General features: G+C 35.6%; 1 protein-coding gene across 1 annotated transcript; it reads right to left on the bottom strand.

The window, feature by feature from the left end:
* Positions 1-186: 186 nt before the first annotated feature.
* Positions 187-11,580, bottom strand: LOC137406850 (ras-related GTP-binding protein C-like). Its single transcript, XM_068093460.1, has 9 exons — positions 11,409-11,580; positions 10,584-10,756; positions 10,249-10,343; positions 8,072-8,205; positions 2,913-3,109; positions 2,403-2,517; positions 1,940-2,082; positions 633-778; positions 187-477 (listed from the first exon to the last, which is right to left on the bottom strand). Exons 1-9 carry the CDS (start codon positions 11,409-11,411, stop codon positions 338-340), a joined length of 1,146 nt encoding a protein of 381 aa, XP_067949561.1. The 5' UTR covers positions 11,412-11,580; the 3' UTR covers positions 187-337.
* Positions 11,581-18,448: the final 6,868 nt, after the last annotated feature.

Genomic DNA, 18,448 nt, shown 5'->3' with positions numbered 1-18,448 from the left:
GATGGGGCCATCTAAAAAATTTTCAAACACTGTCATAACTCGATGAATATAACTCTCAAATACAAACAAACATGATAGAGTAGAAACGCAGTTTTGCACATGTAGGCACAGTGGAGTCTAGCAAATAGGAACAATGTTAAGCATTATGTGATATAGCTTGTACAGAAATATAGCAAAAAAATGGTGATAATTGAGTGAATTTTTATACTACAACAAGAAATAAATACAGGAAGAAGCGTAAATCTTATCACAGGAGATTACTGTGAGGTATCTCTCCCGATTTAGAAAAAGCGACTTGAGCAATGAGTCGACCATGAAAGTCAACATATAAAACGGTTCAGGTCATTTGCCCATGCATGAATCCATTGGTTACGGGAGCATCATATGAGTCTTTGGAACTCTTCTTAGATTTCTCTTTCAGTTCAAACACTTCCTGTATTGCAGCTCTGAAGCAGTGGAAGTTGTAATCAATCAAACCTGAAAAAGAAACCAATTAAATGCTTGCAAACCTCGGTGGTGAGTACAATGAAACTTGCCTGTATCAGCAAATAAAAACATACTCATATGGTCAATAGGAGTAAACTAGAAATATTCCATAATTTGTAGCAACAAAGACGAAATGGTAAAATTACCTTGTTTGTCAAAACTCTCCTCCCTCAGGATGCACACCAGAGCCAAGCACCTGTTCACTTCTCTCAAGTATAACACAGTTCCGTTATTCAACTTTATGGTTGACGATGATTTGTTGTCAAACGCTGTTGCCTCATCTTCCAATGCACTGAAAAATATATGTATAGCAAACCATGAAGCTTCTGTAGACATTTAGGAAATATACATCATTGTAAATCGCTCACTAGTGCTTTTATATCTTCCATATGCCACACCCTAAAGAAAGCAAATATGTCTATCTTGCTATTACTACCTATTAGTTGGGCCAGCAGCCTGGTGAGGTGTGTTATGAGGCGAGTGTGTGAAACACAACATCACAGAGGACTAATGATCATTTACCTACACTAGCAGCTGCATAACCGTATGAGACCAGTCTAGGACCAAAAACGTTTCACTATTTAGGATAATCTATTTGGTTTCAAAACATGCTTAATCAACTTGTAAAGGTTGAAAGTGGCTAAACCAATTGTTTTTAGAAATATATTGGTTGAAAGGTGAAATGATGCCTCGCTCTTTTAAAATTGAAACTTGTGTTTTTTCAAAATGGTTCTCAAATGTTCTCCATTCCCCATTCCTTCACCTACCCGTTTCTTTAAAACTTAAATGAGTACAACGAGCTGCTTTTGAAATCAGCAAACATTACTGACCAGGCTATGGTGAAAATCAACTTGCTTGCACAAAATGTTATCACGTTGAATGTGATTATAACAGGAAGGAAATATAATGTTGTCCAAAACAGGTAAGAAAAATGATATTGAATGTTGTAAAACAATTCACAGAACGTTATTTTGGACATAGATCATTGTCTACTTAAAAATTCCCATAGATGTTATATTTTTTTCATTTTGAGAATTGCTTGTTTGTTTTTGCTGATATATCTGGGTAGGTCTTTCTTATTTGGTAGTTGAATGAAAATTGTAAAAATGCAATTACTAGTTTATTGGATACTATAAGAAAGGAAGTATAAAATGTCATAAATAAATGAAAAAAACATTACAATGGAAGTAATGCAGAAAAATAATGAAACATCCTGCGTACCCTCCTTAATTTAATTGATTTAACTCAATTAATATTATTAATTATATTTAACTTTATTATTAACTTAATTAAAGATTTAATTAATTAATTTAATTAATCCTTAATTTATTGATGTTTGATTATGCAACTGTTGTATTTGTGTTCAAAGCCTAAAATCAATTGTATCACAAAAACTGTTTGAAAGTTGAACATACCCATATAAAAAAGTATATAATAGAATAGTAATTCTTACCCGTAGATGCAAGACACGTCTATGACTACATCTATCATATCGCAGCAAAGCTCGTACGACTGCATGTCCACAGGCATACAGTCTGTTGCAATGTATATCTTGCTTACTATATCGAATAAGAAGGCTTTCTCAATGCATGAATTCTACAAGCAAAGCGGGGAGTGTATTCATATACAACAACTTGTAAATTAGACAGCTTAGGTTTGATTTCTAAATAAGGAAAGAATCGCATTTGTATCGATATCGCTTTTGAAAATCTATATAAATGCATCAAATATAAACCATCTGAAAAGCAGAATAATCCAGTTCAATTGCAAGTTTTTAAAAACATGCAAATAATTAACCCTACCAAAAAAGCAAGTTAAACACTTGCTGAAATGCCACAACTAATCGTTGTATATGTTGTTGTATATATCGTTGTTGTATCAAGCTTAAAACAAATCCCATTAGTAGCAAGACATACCTGTGTTAGTATTGTGAGAAGATTTTCTAATGCAGGTAGCTGGGGTATGAGTTTCTGGACAACTTTGCTGAAGGCTTCAAAAATAGAGTGGTCGTAAATGCTCGTGAGATAGAAACTGAAAAAATAGATTGAAAAAACTGTAGGCGTCTTCACATACATGTACCTAGCGTCCGCCGATGCATGTCATCACATACATAACACCTGCTACTGCATGTCATAACATACATAACACCTACTACAACATATCATCAAATACATAGCATACATTACACATGCCAACGCATGTCATTACACCAAAAATATGTTACAAAATGCTATACGGTAATATCACCATCATACAGTACTGATGTCTACATACACCGAGCATCTGTTACTGGGCGTCATCTCATGACTGGCATATGCTATAATAGGCCATCACAAATCTAATGTGCAACACACGGTGTCACCACACACTTGATACCGCAGATATTTGAGCAGATATTTGAGCGACACATGAGAATGTTTGAGTACCTAAAGGTCACATCCAATGATGCTTCCTGCAGGTCTTCATTTGCCCTCTGATGAATGTCTCTTTGCTTGTCCATTTTTTCATCATCTGGCAGGCCGTCAACTTTGTGAATGAAAACTTCAAATTTTATGTGTGGGTTTACTTTGTAAGCTTTAGCTGTTGTAAGCCGTAACCTGCTCAGGGCTTCGATGTAGTCATCCTGGGAACAAACAAAAGATAGATGATGATTGACAATGAACAATAATGAATAGGAAAGCATAAGCGTGTTCACGATCAGTGAATTGGCTATAAATCCAGCAAAGCAATAACATGGAAAAGTTTTACAAAAGAGAGTTCAATACTTGATGAAATGCTACAACTAATTTTTGTAGATGGTTTTGAAATTTACACCTTTTAATGTATCCATGTTTACTACATGCTTATTGCCAATGCTTATTTGTGTGCCACTCACTTCAGCTCAACAAGCGTACAGCTAGAGGTTTACAAGATTTACTGTTTACACAGCCATAGAGGTTTACTGCCTCGTAAACTCATCTATATATCTAAATCTCAAAGTTTGTCATCTGCGTGTATGTATGTGTGTTTGAGTGTACGTACTTCGGTATGTCCGGCTATCGCTATTAAAATTTTGAAATTAAAATCTGGCATCTTGCTGGATTTGAACTCACAAAGATTGCAACGTAATCTTGCTGATTGCAGGTTGGTAATCCAATTGTCTAACTATGAGTCTATGAAGGCTCTTACGATTTATAGCTCTTACTATATACTGTATACACCCTTTTTGCGATTTCACACGCTAAATGACGTATTAATCAAAACTCTATCAACTATGAAAAACTATGCTTTTCCGTGTTTTTGTGAACTTCTATTTCCGGTTTTCCGTAAGGTTCAATTGATAAATCGGTCAAGGTTAATACTTTTTAAGCGGGCAATTGTATCATTTTCAGTAGGAATAGAATCTACATTCTCTCTCCATTCGGTCAGACAAAGACAGTCCGATATGTCATTTTTATACTTTACCAGTATCGAGAGTTACCAGTATCGTCGTATTCAAAGTTTTGATGGATAGCTTCTGCTGGAACAGTAACCTTTTTTATAGACACAAACTTCTATGCACGGATCGTTATTATTAATTCAACATATTCAGAATTTCTATGTTGTTTTCTCAGTTCGTATTAATTGTATCATTACCAAATTATCTTTTATCGTAATCGAAGTAAAACACACTTTATTTAGCTATTGCTAGCTAATTACTTCACATTTACATTTGAACACTTTTATAGTTGTTTTATTTGGTTTTCTTAATTTATTAGACCTGCACAAAACATTTTCCTCAAGATATGAAGTTTGAAAGTTACAGTTGTTTGGCAAAGTTTGAAAACCTTTACAGTTGTTTTATTTTTTCTCTTAATTTATTTCAACTGCACAAAGCACTTTTCTCATGATGTGCAGTTTGAAAGTTAGAACGGTGATTGTTAAATAAATCTTTTTTTCTGTGCAAAAACTTTTATTACCCAGGCAACGCCGGGCATTCAGTAGTATAAATATATATCTGCGTTTGCCTTTTTGCCTTTCAGTTCAACCTGTGTCCACTTTTGGCAATTAAAATCTAGCAATGAAAAATCACCTTCATACTGGATTTGAACTCGCAACAGTCAAATTACAAGTACACGTAACCACAAGGCTAAGTCGTTCTTATCCCACCCATCGCTTTTAACATATACTGTATATTCTTTTTGCGATTGCAACATTAAATTATTAATGAATATAGTGCGCCCTCGGGTTATGATGCTCCTGTTATGAGATTTTTTCCGTCTTACAATAAATATGGAACACCATGTTTTTTCGTCCTCATCATACGAAGACAAAATCTTTTCGGCTTTTTCCGCCATATCATGTCAACAAGAATTTCGCCGAAATCCCTCCCACAGCGCCTGAAGAAGATATGATGCTCGCTTTCTTTCTATCTCACTTCAGCGTTAATCGTTATAAGTTGTAGTGAAAATGAAACCGAAAACAGATAAGTGATAAACTTTTAGCCAATGACAAAGTTGAAGTTTAGTAAAATAAATACTAAAACTTAGCTTTAAGTATGTGTTTAGTAAGCTAAATTCATTTAAATTATATTCAACGTTTATGTTATACGTCTGTCTCGAAGGTAGGAACCCCCCACGGTATGTACTGCACGTAGTGTACATTGTATTGTATACATTGTAATCTTATATTTTTTTGCATATCATAACCGCTAAATACACTATAGTTACTGTAGGTAACTACAATTACTAAGATTAACATGCATTATTTTGTTACTAATTTTTAATATGTATAATATATATATATATTAAATAAATATACACGTATATAAAATTTTGATGATTTTTACCCGGGGTGTTTGAATTAGATAATTAGTATGGGTTTCAATACCACTCTACACAAAATTTTCGTTTTACGATGCCAACACTGAAACGAGCTAAAATCATATAATTGTATACCAAATCATTTTTCATTGTAATTATAACAAAACAGACTTTATTTAGCCATTACATGCTAATGATTTCACATTTACATTCAAGCACCTTTACAGCTGTTTACATTTTTCTCTTAATTTATTTCCACCACACAAAACACTTTTCTCGTGATATTAAGTTTGAAAGTTAGAGCGGTAACTGGTTTTATGTTAAATAAAAACAAACCTGCGCAAAAAATTTTTTATTGCCGAGCATTCATCTAGCATATATATATATAGATATACCTATAAAGAGACTCAAATAAAACTCAATTGTGTGGCGAACATAAGACAAAAACTCATCCATCACATGAAACCTAGACTGATCGATTCTGAAATTATCTTATAATTTGGTTGAATCAATGCTGCCTCACCAGTGGAGCAACATTTGCTTAAACTTTCTGCAATCTTTATAAAATAAAGTTTAAAGGAACAAATTATGGAAAATCTAAGAGAGTTTTAGCGTATTGTTCCGCTTGAGTGATATTGAGATTAGCTTTCAGCCCCAACTGATCCCAGTGCTGAATTATAAGATGTATTCATAAATGAGGGCGCGGGAAGTGTCAGTTGAGTACCCTGGTCTACTTGTCAAATCGTCATCATAAAATGATGAAAGCAAGATTTTTTGTTCTTGTAAGGTTTTGACAACAAGTATTACAACTGTACATGTATACAGTTATTTTGTTAGTTTTATCATACAAAGTTTAAAAAACCGATCTACTTCTCATAAATACGTTAGCGCGTTGCTGCGCATTGTCTGATCAAAATGAGACAGCAAAAAATATGATTGATAATCAACTGCACAAAATGAATAACAGCTTAATAAAGGAATATGGACTTGACAGAATATACTGTAAGTGTGTACAGTATATACTGTAAGTGTGTACAGTATATACTGTAAGTGTGTACAGTATATACTGTAAGTGTGTACAGTATACACTGTAAGTGTGTACAGTATATACTGTAAGTGTGTACAGTATATACTGTAAGTGTGTACAGTATATACTGTAAGTGTGTACAGTATATACTGTAAGTGTGTACAGTATATACTGTAAGTGTGTACAGTATATACTGTAAGTGTGTACAGTATATACTGTAAGTGTGTACAGTATATTCTGTAAGTGTGTACAGTATATACTGTAAGTGTGTACAGAATATACTGTAAGTGTGTACAGTATATTCTGTAAGTGTGTACAGTATATACTGTAAGTGTGTACAGTATATACTGTAAGTGTGTACAGTATATACTGTAAGTGTGTACAGTATATACTGTAAGTGTGTACAGTATATTCTGTAAGTGTGTACAGTATATACTGTAAGTGTGTACAGAATATACTGTAAGTGTGTACAGTATATTCTGTAAGTGTGTACAGTATATACTGTAAGTGTGTACAGAATATACTGTAAATGTGTACAGTATATACTGTAAGTGTGTACAGTATATACTGTAAGTGTGTACAGTATATACTGTAAGTGTGTACAGTATATACTGTAAGTGTGTACAGTATATACTGTAAGTGTGTACAGTATATACTGTAAGTGTGTACAGTATATACTGTAGGTGTGTACAGTATATACTGTAAGTGTGTACAGTATTGGTAATCTCAAATTGATGATTTAAAACATCAGAAATAAAACGAAGTTCACAAGGAGATGACAATCTCATCAACAAAAAGTAAAAGCGAAAAGGTTTGTCTAATTCATGAGAAGGAACTTCCTTGTTAATAACAGCTACTGACCACCATAGCATTTTTTAATATTATTTACATACTGCTAAAATACGCTTGTGAACTTCTTGATAAAATCGTGATAACCTTTTTTCGCAATTGGCTTCTTTTCACTTGGCTCGCACTGGCTTTTCTTTTCACAATTTCTCTTTAGAAACAGAAAGGAAAAAGAAAACTATATTAATAAATCCCAGTTTCTCCTTGTGTTTGTCTATCTGGTAGTCTGCATACACATGCTATGAATTCCTATATTTTCTGGCTGATTTCATCCAATCTTCGCATGTATATGCTCTGTGAATTCCTAACATACTAAAATGTTTGGTTTCGATACTCCGTCTGGTTCTTGAGAAGCAGCCTTTTAAATACCCACCTGCTGGCTATCTGATTACGCATAAAAGAAATTCGGGGCATCGCCGAGTTTAATGCTAGTTGATAAAGACTGCTGATTATACATAACAATTCACAATACTAAAATCTTCAACAAACATTCTGTTGAATTAAGCTAAGGAATATTTTGTATATTTATATTATTTTGTATTTGTATATTTCATATTAACAAAACTTCCTTTTCTGCACCATACCAGTTGAATAAGCCCTTTCAGCGCTTCCATAAGGTTTGTATTTCATAGCAGTGTTAATATTATCACTCTTGTATAACATTGTCAACTTTTTATCTCAACAAAATGGCACTATCCGCTACCTTCGGCGTTTTAAAACCTAATAAGCATCAAACTCAAGCTTAGTATGCTGTAGATATTGTGAAAGTGATCAGCTTAATCTTTTTATCAAGTAGGGTGACAACTTCAAAGTTTTCATAACCTTTCATACACTTGAATAAGTTTTTGGTGGCCTTTGTTGACAGATAACTCCAGACCATTTTTAAAAAACCTGAAACCATAAATCCCATACAATGCTAGTAAGCACTAACCTGCGCATCAATGACGAATATCAGTGCGCCACAGCCACTGAAAATGGTTTCTGAGTCGAATGTTGAGTCAAAGAAATCTATTTGGCCTGGAAAGTCCCAGATCTGGAACTGGACAAATGAGTTATTGCAGATGTCTACAACGACGTGTCATTGTTTAAAAGCAGGGATACAGATTATAGCTAAGTTGAGCTCATACAACAACACTGAATAAAGTCCAACTAGCCTAGAAATTCCTATAACAGAGTGCAGCCGGCCTGTACTTAGACAATGACAAAACTGTGGCAAGTTGGCTGCATGATTTAGTGTTGGTGCCGTTGGCCTAATATTCACACAACCAAATATAAGGGTTCGATTTAAGTGAGTGAGGTGCAATCTTTTTTCTTAACACCCGAACGGAAGGATGGACACAGCTCTTATTATAATAAATATTATGACTAGCTTGAGTTACTCAAATTCAATGTGTAAAGAAACTTAGTCAATAGCAACTACATTACCTGCACTGTTTATAAGCTATTTTAAATCTCGATTGAATGTGTAGCATAAAAAGTAAGAAATGTTTTTCACCAATCTCCTGTAGCTATGCCTTGAGCTTTCAAATATTTAAATTTTGCATTGACCAGACATACAGAAATAAACAAATACTTTCACTTAAAAGTTAAAATTGTAAAAAAGGAATAAAAATAGAGAAAGTTTTTTATTACCTCTGCAACGCCGGGCTTCAGCTAATCTCTATATAAATCTTAGTGTTTGTTTTGTCGTTCATGCATCCGGTTATAGCCATGAAGTTTTAGGAATGAAAAATCCAGTTTGCACTTAAGTTTAACTCAGAACCTCCAGTTCTGCAGACAGGCGTACTACTCATTACACTACACATCCAACTGGCTATACTAATAAATAATTGTGCACATACCTATGCACCTGCCAATATCTAATGCCGGTTGGTTAAATAGCACACTTCAGCTAACACCATTGAAGATCACGAATGCGTGAGAGATCTTATTATAGTAAAGATTAGGTTACTATAATAAGAGTTACTATAATAAGTTATATATCTAATATAATATTACTTAAAGGTTGACTTGCAACTAAATTCACATTACAGTTATTTGGTATCAAAAGATTCACCATGTCTTACTCTGTTGTGTTGTAAGTGCCAAATATGTGGAAATGTGATTACAAGCTCTTAAAAGCTCAAAAACGAAAAGCCGCCGTAGATTGAAATCTCTTTATTTCAATGACGTAACCACGAAATTTGGTTATCGTCTTGTCACGTATATTCTCACATAAATTGAAAAGCCAATAAAGGGCTCAATATAAAACTTTTCGTAGTACTAGTTTATGACAAACACTTCGGGTTTTACCGAAGACCCCGTATCAAATATAGATGCTCGCTACTTTACAGTTTTGTTTCGGGTTGGTCTAATCATCTAGTCGTAATCTGATCATGTGACCCAATACTTCGCAAATAATTTTTGCAGCACTTTTCGATTATCACAGGTGACCAACAGACTCGTCATGATTATCAGACAATGATATGTACTCATTCGAGGTAAGGTTAAAAAATTTAACGATTGTTTACGGTAAGTTATAAGATAGTGCTAAAAGTGACAGCATTGCGATGACGATAAAATAGACGCGTAAGATCAATAGACATAGTTTTATTGAATGCGTGAAGTATATTTGTGAAAATATTTCGACGAATAAGGTTGCATGAAAGTGTAAACAGAAACCATCTCTCACAACTACATCATATTTTGAGCCGTTTTGGAAAGGGAATCCAAACTACGGCGGTCTCGTGCGACTGCGATTTTCTGTTTGTTTTTGAGCTTTTAAGAGCTTGTAATCACCTTTCCACATATTTTGCACCTACAACACAACAGAGTAAGACATGGTGAATCTTTTCATATCAAATAACAGTAATGTGAATTTTGTCGCAAGTCAACCTTCAAGTACTAGCGTAGATTACTCAAATCCATCAGAATGTGGAACTAATTGGCTATAGTAACTCAGCCAATACGAAATAAATTTTCTATGCAAAAACTTTTTTATTACCTGCAACGCTGGACATACAGCTGGTATCGTTATAACTCGAAATGATTTAAAATGCTGTAAGTTTGCTTTCCACCAGAAAAAGGTTGTGGCTAATCTAATGAGTCAAAAAACAAGCATACAATTACCTTCTTTAACCAAATTAGGTGTGCTGTCTAAGAATAGAGTTTCATTCGGGGACATCTTTGTAAAGACAACTTTCTGTATTGACGATTTTCCACTCCTAAAGATATATCAACTGAAAGCTAGAAAACTTATAGACACGTGTGAGATATAGATACATGTTAAAGACAAAACCTGAAATGAGGAATAAACAGATGACAAGAGAGTGAGAGATGCATGCGTGTGGTGAAGAGAATACCCAACAGTAAGTTTTGAAAAAAATAAATTACTAAAAGGGAGGATTGTCTGAGGGAAACCTCTATAACAGAAGAAAATTTTAAACTGAAAAAGTGTTTCTGACCTCTTGAGTCCCATAAGGAGTATCCTCGGCTTCTTGTCAGCGGGAAGTGATGCCCCGGGAAAGGGTTCATGTTCAATATCATCTTCATAGCCATAGGCGAGTGGCTTTGAAAAGGAGCCTACATGTGTCGGTCCGTTGAAGCCGAAAGATTCGTCTTCATCTCTAGCATAACTCTGGAGTCAATAAAGTGTGAATAATATAAGAATGATAACATACCAAATTGTTGTTCTCACAATTATAGTAAATATACTCGATAGTAGTCATTCTATAATGACTGGTTGTTATATCACATGTTAGTTGTTACTATAGTTTAATGCATTGTATGGCAAACTTATGGCACGGTAAAATCATCGCATGCTAGACTTACAGCAAGTTAAACATGTTTTGTATTAGTCATATTTCACGGTACATATATTTCATTTAGGATCTATTTTATGTAAATAATTGCATTCACACAATGTGTCTGATAGCAGATATACCTACTTGATGCTACACCAAGCAATATTAAAATATAGACATTCGGATTGATAGAATAGGTGTATGATAGGTGCAGACATATAAAACTTATGATCTATTACAAATCATTGATATATAGGTTGCAAGTTATGCTGTGTGATGGCGAGATGACCTTATTGCAGACTGAATACCTCATTATAGGATAGATATAATCTGAGGAAAAATTGAATATTGGATAACTCCATATTGACTGTATTCAAGCAAGTCTCTTGGACATGGCAGATACATATGGCAGAAGACTCTATGAGTTGATAAGAGCCTAAAAAGTAATGCCTTATTATTCGCTGAAACTACAAATGAAGGACTTACCATGGTTACTGTATGTAAATTCTTTCGGATAAATTGTTTTTTGATGAAATTCTACAAGTAGAAGAATATAATGACAGTGGTCTAACTGCGTTATCTAAATTAGTAATGATATGACTTTTCTTTTTCATAACATTGCTTAACAAAACTGATTGAGCATTTTGTCTCCACTACCTCTTTAATACATCAAATGCAATGAAGTTATAGCTAGAACCTTCCAAATAGTATGAAAATGACCTTCACAGGTTGATCGTAGCAGTCTGCTGAAATTAATATCAGCTATAGATATACAGTGGTGTGCATAAACTTGGAATCACATTGTTTTGTTCACTCTATATCGAATGAATCTTCCATTTGCTTTCTATTTTCCCGCCAATTATGATGCCATGCCAGATATTATATATATCAATCTGATCAGCAGAAGATGTGGTCGTTCTCAGAAGGCAGTCTACACTGCAATCAAGAATTGGACCTCCAATGGCAGTCTTAAACTCACCTACTCTGCTGGACGACCCAAGAAGACGACTATCCACGAAGATCGGTACCTGGTACGAAGATCCCTCGCTGACAGACATCTGCACAGTACTCAACTTTGTAAGGAGATCAAGGACAACAGAGATATTGAGATTCACCCCAGTACAGTGCGAAGAAGACTGCTTGCAAATGGTTTAAAAGGCTGCAAGGCAATGCGCAAGCCCTTAGTTTTTGAGAAACAGCGAAAGCGTCGTCTAGAGTGGGCTAAAGATAAACGGTTCTGGACAACAGCCCAATGGCAAAGGGTCTTGTTCAGTGATGAGTCAACATTTACCATCCAAAACCACTCTGGAAATTGTTATGTGAGGAGATGACCTGGAGAGGAGTACAGCCCGGCTTGTACGCTACCAACCATCAAGCACCATACTGGAGTCATGGTATGGGGTTGCATGACAGCTTTTGGTGTGGGAAGACTCTCCATTTGTGAAAGCATGATGAATGGAGACAAATACATCAAGACCATGGAAGATGTCATGCTTCCAAGTGCTCGGAGCCTGTTCACCAGCAACAACCAACCCTATTACTACCAGGATGACAATGCACCCTGCCACTGTGCCAAGAGAGTCAAGGAGTGGATGACCAGAAGTAATGTGAGGGTAATAGACTGGCCAGCACAAAGCCCTGACCTGAATCCCATTGAAACTCTTTGGTAGCGTATTGGTGTGATAGTCAGCAAAGATAAACCAAAGACAAAACGGGAGCTCATAGAGAAGATTATTCATGCTTGGCATCACATCATCACTCCTGAAGAGCTCAGAAAGTTGGTAAACAGCATGCCTCGACGGTGTCAGATGGTGATCAAGAACAAGGGCTGGCCAATAAAATACTAGTGCTCAGCTCGAGACACTTTACCAGTCCTTCTGAAGACCAACAATCACCCAACGGCCCTTTTCAGGGCCACCAATTTGGATAAAAGAGTTTGTTTGTATCCTGTTTTATCTATTTTCACTAACAACATTCATAGCCTGCAATAAGTCTGCCTTTCGGTAGATCCACCCCCAGCGATAAAAATCTGAGAAAATTTTCGAATATTTGGCATCATCTTGTTCTTCAGAATTTTCCCTTTCAAATGATATATATATATTGGTGGGGTTGAGGCACTTAACTCCAAAAAATTTCTTAGACAACAGCATATAAACATACATATTTGAAGATTTAACTGGTGATTCCAAGTTTATGCACACCACTGTAGTTTATGACTTAAAAACTTTCAAAATTCTTCATTCCCTTTTTGTCTGAAAATAACTGCTGCATGCGTCTTTGTTTACTTTGTTTGTTTTTATATAATTCACGTAATCCGACAACATTCAAGCGTTGTAGAAGTTTGCTTTTATCTTTTTGTACTAATAATACTGATAGCTCTGTAGGTTTTAGCGGTGTCTCCATTCGGCAAAGTTATTTCATCACCTTATTGCATTTTTTTTATTTTCTATTTCAGAAGCTTGGATCTCAAATTTAAAAGGCTAGATTTTGTGCCATAATAATGGCACAACATTAACTCTTTAGTGTTTTAATGCTAAACAGGAAATAAACTTTATTAGCTAAAAAATAAAAAAGCAGAAAATACATTGAAGATTTATGCACTTCTATCCATGGACTAAGATATGCCTGTTTTATACTTCACTGCAGGTAACACCAACCCTGTTTGGTTGGCCAGAAATTGAGAAATCAACACAAACAAACTTTAAACTTTTTGATACTATCGGTGTTCTACTTGGTACTAGTGTTCAATATCTGAATCAGACAGCGTACCGCAACCAAGAACCGCATACCGATTATAATTGTTATTCTCACAAACACTTGACACATTTTCAAACTGCTTAATATAAATATACCATTATGGCTAAGTCGAGAGTACATCAGAAGCTACAAAAAAGTAAGTTTTAATAACATACTTCTGCGTGTGTAAAGAGAATAATAATAAGAATAGTGTAACGTGTGAAGCAAGTTGTAGTGACTGTTGGGTCACGATGCTTACCGAAGAAAAAAACTTGGTGGTAAACTTGGGTCCTCTTCGATTACAGAAATTCAAATTGTGTATTCATAGATTTATACACTATTGATAAAATGGGACCAACTGGCCTGTGACATTCACTGCTACCTACTCACTGTAAGGAAAAATTGGGGAGTCAAACAAAACAATGGTGCACATAAACTTAGTTGTCAATCACCAGTATTTAATTATCACTAAAGTTTGCAAATTTTGAAATGATTGCTAAATATTATTGTATGTTACTGAGCAATCAAGTTCTACGTGTGACAGTTGAAACTTCTGATCAAACCAGTTCTGGTGTTTTACTACATTCACTGAGTATTTTTGACATCTTCATAAACATGTATGAACGATACAACGATCTAACTGAACTTCACACATTATCAATAACAGGCGTGAAACTTAGCATATAAACTGCTCTATTTCAACTTGACAAATCCGTAAATTGGTTTACCTCACATGAGTGTTATAAAAATACATTACTCTTCATTTAATTCCCACACATATTTTTTTATGTTGGTGTTAGTAAAATGGCTAGTTGTTACTAGCTTTTTGACAGAACAGACGGCGTAGATTGACCCTCAAAATCTACTGCTAGGTTAATTACAGTCAAAATACAATATCCCATTAGTTTTTGACCAGCACGCAATATTACTGAAAACTGAATCTGCGAAACTTCCAAATTACATAGAACGTGTTATTAAAACTACCACTGAAAAAAGAGCTAAAGTACATATTATAATAAAAAGTTACAGCAAAACACATTGAAATGATAAAATAAATACGTTTGGGTAAGCAGCATTCGCAGGAGGACGTTTTGGCACGCTTCCATAAATTTACAATGGTAGTAAACGGTTATAGCCGTACGGGAGGCGATGTTTTGGTGGATTACGATATTAGGCTAGTTTCTCACATGACCGACACAAAAGGAGTAAAATATTGAATGTTAGTCCGATTAGGTCTAAAGTTCAATCGGATGTAAGCTTATAACTTTACTACAAGCCGAACGACTTCACAAACTAACGAAAAAAGAGTTTAGCCTAAGCACCAACAATCGAAGATGTCACGGCTCCGTAGTACGGAGCCGGATATAACTGGAGTGGCTCAGAACCTGGTCACGTAACGGGGAATTTTTTGTTTTTGTCTAATATTTAATATCTCATGCCAAATCTTACCATTTTTCTCGAGATTTATATTTTTTTTATACATTTCTCTATTTTTCTATACATTTTCCAAATACCTCTCTGTGTACAATAATCTTATGCAAGATTCTGCAACTATTTATGCACATTTTTGCGTAATATCTTATGTTATATTTCTTAACAGTATTGGGTTATAGTAGTGGGTTATTGCAATATTGCTGTGATAGAATATAGCATTGTGGCCAGTGTCTAATATTTATCATGATACATGATTAAATGCAACTGGGCATGTGCAAGACATGTGACAAAAACAGAAAATTCCGCGTCAAGTGACCAGGTTCTGAGCCACTCCAGTTATACTCGTCCCCGTAGTAATGTAATGAATAAAACCCCAAAATCGCAATCGCCAATGGCTTGTTATAGACGAATTTGCTTAGACACACGTCAACGACATCTTTGACGGCGCAAGTGTGAGTCAAAAAGTTTCTGAAAGTAGTAGCTTTGCGAATGTTGCAAAATTTCACACGCTCCAATTCAAGTGCAAACCTCATAACTTATTTCAAAATATATACTGATACAATACCGGTAACAACAGAGTGCAGCACTTGCTTTGGTCAAAACCAATCAATAATTAAAAATGATATATATGGGCAATCTTTATTGTGGTAATTAGTCAATATTATGATAATGATGATGCAAGATGAAAATTTGAATACAACAAACAAATAAAATTTTGCTAGTGAAGGCTGTGTTGCCACAGTGACAACCTTCTTTGATTAATCAATAGTTCGTGGCTTTTAAACTACCTATTTTGTACGGAACTGCTGAAAGATACGATTGCACGCCCGAGATTATGAAGAGGAAACACGTGTTTCAACGTAAACAAACCGTCGCAAAGCTCGGAAAGCGCAGTGTCGTATAGTTTCACAGTATAGTGAAACTATACGGCTCTGGAAAAGCGTTAGAATCACCACTGCATTTGTTTTTATATGCATGAAAGTGTCTATAAGTCACAATTATACAGACTTTTTATAGACACGAAAGTGTCTCTAAAAATTCTGTATTCAGCTCAGTACAGACCTGCCAACCCAAGAGAGGGGCAATGCGTGAGATTTGGTTTTGGGGCAATTGATGTATCAATGATAGTATATATATAAAATTGTGGAAATTGGGGCAAAAAATCTCACGCATTTCTCACGCATTTTCATTTTTTCTTTGGGGTGATTGCGTGAGTCTCACGCCCAATGCGTGAGAGTTGGCAGGTATGGCTCAGTAGTTTGCCATGAATTAAGTTTAATAGCTTAAGCATTCCAAGAATCTACTTATACCCTGTGATGCGGAGAACCGGATGTCCGGTTCGCGAGGAGAAAGGGGGATAGCGGCATCTTAACTGCGAGCACGCGAGAGGTAGGACGCAAAAACCAGGTACGTTAGATGGTGTCAAGAGTGGAGACTACAAGGAAATTTCAGTAAGTCAGCGATAATAATCAAATTATTAGGCAATAGCGAATAGTTGATGATTAGAGAGAGAATTTGCGAGGATAATAGTTGAGTTATAAGAAATTATAAGTTATACAATAGTGAAGGATTGAAGATAATAACTTGGAAAATGAGCGACAGACACAACAATAGTATTTTCGGGAAGGGGGTTAAGACACCCGAGCTGAGACTAGAAACAGGAGCCGAATTGGAAGGATGGAGGAGATTTATTAAGAGATTTGAGATAGCAATTGTGTCGGCAGGATTAAAAAGAAAGGAACACACCAGGGTGACAAGAAAAGTAGAATCAGAAGAATACGATTTAGAACAAAAGAAGGCAGCGTTTCTGTTGGACTGTATGGGAGAGAAGGGGTATGATATTTTTGAAACATGGGAGATAGAGGTCGACGCCATGCAATATGACGACATTAAAGAAAAATTTGACGATTATTTTTCTGAAAAGGAAAATATAGTAGCAACGAGACACAGATTATTTACTATGAAACAGGATAATTGTGAAGATTTATGCAGGTTTATAGAAAGAATAGAAAGGGCAGCAAAACAATGCAGGCTGGAGGAGTTAGAAAAAGATCTAATACTGCAGGTTTTGATAATGGGTATGAATGATGATAAAATGAGAAAAGAGTTGTTACTTAAGAAGAATATCACCCTAGAGAAGGCAAGAGCTAGGTGCAGTCAGTACGAGTCGGCCACAATAGCAGCGGGGATAATAACAACAAGGGAAAAAGAAACGATAGATCAAGTAATAGGAGAAGAAGAGGACGATGAGTTAATACAAAGGATAGGAGGTAGAGCTGACGGAGGAGCAAGAAACAAAGGTAATATCGGTACAGGGAGATCTGGAGTACAATGCTATACATGTGATAGATTCGGACACATCTCAAAAGATTGTTTCAGGAATAGAGGAACTGGGTATAATAGAGGATACAAAGGACGAAACTTAACCAGGGGGGCAGGCAGTCTAAGAAAAAACGATGAAAGGTCACCTATCACATGCTATGCTTGCTCGGCAACAGGACATATGGCAAGAAGCTGTCCTAACCGGCTAACAGATAAGAAAATAAGCATGGTTGAAAATAATGCATCGGAATATTCAGAAGATTCATTATGACTAAAAGAAAAATTAAAAAGATTTAAAGCGGCCAATGACTTCCTAATCAGCTTGAAAACTAAAAACAAATACATAAACTTCGAGATAGACACAGGAGCTGATGTAACAGTTATGAGTGAAGCAACAGCAAGGAGGATAAACTGCAAGATTGAACCAACTAAACGAGTATTGAAAGGGGCAGATGGCAAGAGGTTAGAGACGATAGGCGAGTCAAAAATTGAGTTGATCTCAAAGAGAGGACAAAGAATAATAGCGAGGATCAGTGTTATGAAGGGAAACAATAGTAATCTGTTAGGGAAACCGGAAATAATAAAGTTAGGGCTAGTTAAGACAATTCAAAGAGTGACTACGATAGAGGACGAGATGGCAAAGAAATACCCAAATTTGTTCAAAGAGCTTGGAACACTACCAGACGTGTTCCGGATAAATTTAAGGGAAGATTCGACACCGGTGTGTCTCCAAGTGCCAAGGAGGTTGCCTATAGGTCTGAAGGAAGCAACAAAACAGGAAATAGCAAGGATGGAAAAATTAGGAGTGATAAAGAAAATAGAGAAACCAACAAAGTGGTGTTCAGGAATGGTAGTAGCGCCAAAGAGTAAGGGAAAAGTCCGAATTTGTGTTGATCTGACGCAGCTAAACAAGAGTGTGCTCAGAGAAAATTTCCCACTGCCTACATTGGAAGAAACAATAGCCGAGCTAGAGGACAGCGTCATTTTTAGCAAAATGGATGCTAATTCAGGATTTTGGCAGACAGAATTAGCGG

The sequence above is a fragment of the Watersipora subatra genome, chromosome 1 (genome assembly GCF_963576615.1).
Source record: "Watersipora subatra chromosome 1, tzWatSuba1.1, whole genome shotgun sequence".
Classification (NCBI taxonomy): Eukaryota; Metazoa; Bryozoa; class Gymnolaemata; order Cheilostomatida; family Watersiporidae; genus Watersipora; species Watersipora subatra.
The sequence above is the reverse complement of the archived record's forward strand: the minus strand, read 5'-3'. Positions and strand labels throughout refer to the sequence as shown.

Excerpts from the sequence above, each read along its gene's own strand:
- LOC137406850 (XM_068093460.1), bottom strand. Across the intron at positions 3,110-8,071 it reads TATTCGTCATTGATGCGCAG|GATGACTACATCGAAGCCCT; the intron begins GTTAGTGCTTAC and ends GTTTGTTCCCAG. Across the intron at positions 779-1,939 it reads GACGTGTCTTGCATCTACGG|TGCATTGGAAGATGAGGCAA; the intron begins GTAAGAATTACT and ends TATATTTTTCAG.